Source organism: Coenobita brevimanus, chromosome 97 (genome assembly GCF_032717465.1).
Source record: "Coenobita brevimanus isolate Jiangsu-jjx chromosome 97, ASM3271746v2, whole genome shotgun sequence".
Taxonomy (NCBI): Eukaryota; Metazoa; Arthropoda; class Malacostraca; order Decapoda; family Coenobitidae; genus Coenobita; species Coenobita brevimanus.
In genome coordinates, this window is record NC_137050.1 from 34,369,725 (window position 1) to 34,371,529 (window position 1,805).

At 54.8% G+C, this 1,805-nt stretch overlaps 1 protein-coding gene across 1 annotated transcript; it reads left to right on the forward strand.

Moving 5' to 3' along the window:
• Positions 1-787: 787 nt before the first annotated feature.
• LOC145413651 (igE-binding protein-like) lies at positions 788-1,469 on the forward strand. Its single transcript, XM_080283308.1, has 2 exons — positions 788-950; positions 1,162-1,469. Exons 1-2 carry the CDS (start codon positions 788-790, stop codon positions 1,467-1,469), a joined length of 471 nt encoding a protein of 156 aa, XP_080139434.1.
• Positions 1,470-1,805: the final 336 nt, after the last annotated feature.

Here is a 1,805-nt window from a genome sequence, read left to right on the forward strand (position 1 = left end):
AGAGGATCTGGCAGGCCGGCCTGAAGCTCTGGCCCTCCAAATGCGTCCTGGCAGCCTGGACCGTCTCTTTCCTGGGGAACGTGATCTCACAAGATGGGATTGCAGCCGATCCAGACAAGTTGTGCACTATTACTGACATTCCCCCAACCTGGAACGTCTGTGAAGTCTGGGCCTTCCTGGGCCTTGCTTCCTACTATCGGCGATTCGTGAAAGGCTTCGCTGATATTGCCAAGCCTCTCCACGACTTGACCCAGAAAGGGGAACCCTTCAACTGGACTACTGAATGACAGGAAACATTTCAGAAGCTGAACCGCAAGCTCACCACCGCCCCGATCGTCACCTCCCCTGACTATACCCTACCCTTCTGACTGTATACCGACATCTCCCTGATAGTCATTGGCGCCGTCCTTGCCGAAGTGCAAGAAGGGCGGGAACACATCATCGCCTGCGCCAGTCGCAACTTAAATCAGGCAGAGCGGAACTACACCACCACTAAGAGGGAGTGCCTGGGCATCATCTGGTCCTTGGAGCACTTCCGGGCCTACCTCTCGGGCACCCGCGTCACCATCATCACCGATCACCAGTCGCTCCAATGGCTTTGCCAATCAGACACTTATAACACCCAGCTCACTAGATAGAGGGAGACCCTAGAAGAGTTCGACTACGAAATCTCCTACTGCCCCGGCAAACTCCACACTAATGCTGATGCCCTCTCCTGCCTCCCCATCCATGCACTCCAGCCCGGATCGGACCTCCTGGCACAATGACATAGTAAGGACCGCCCAACATGGATGCCACCCCACCTATTCACCAAGCTACAGCACAGGGCGACCATCTCTTCACTCCATCTGGGCACATCATCCTTGCCCCTGACGCCATGAGACATCTTCAGTCCAGCAACGGGATCCACCTCACAACAAAAAGGCTTCTGCAGATATTCAACAACATTTGTTGGACCCCGATCCCCTCCCAGCTAGACAAACAGACCGCCCAATCCTGCCAAGCATGTGCCCTGGACAAAGACATCACCTGCACACCCGGCCCTTCAGGAAGCATCACTGCCCACAAACCCTGGCAGTTGCTATCTGTGAACGTGGTGGGGCCCCTGCCACCCAAGGCGGGCTATCGGTACATTATCACCTTTGTGGACACCTATTCCAGGTTCCTGTGTGTGCCCAGCCAAAGAACACCACGCCATTGCCGTAGCCAAGACCCTGGTCCACTATGTTTTTCCTTACTTTGGGATTCCACAGGCCCTGCATTCGGACAACGCCCCCAAATTCACCAGCACCATCTGGGAGGAATTAGCCAATCTATTCGGCTACCGTATATCTCACTCCTCCCCATGTTGGCCGCAGGGCAACGGAATATGTGAAAGGAGCCACCGCACCCTAATGAATCAAATCCGAGCCCGAATAGAAGAGACAAAGAATGAAGACTGGCCCGCCCACGTTAAGATCATCCAATAGGGAATGAACTCCTGCCCCAGGGAAGATGGCATTTCCCCCCACGAATGCGTCTTTGGGGATGCGCCACTCCTTCCCCTACACCAGCATCTGCAACCACCCTCTACCCCTCCAACATCTGATCCCCTCCACCATCTTAAGAGACACCTCCACTTCCTACAGAACAACCTGGACTTGCAGCCGGATGCTATGCCCTCCAACCCCTACAAGCCAGGTGACACCATGATGGTGGCAATGCTGCCTGTCCCCCACAAACTCGCCCCACGTTTCATGGGCCCCAACACAATCACCCATATTCCAAACCCCTACCATGTGATCATAGATTATCACAACATTCCC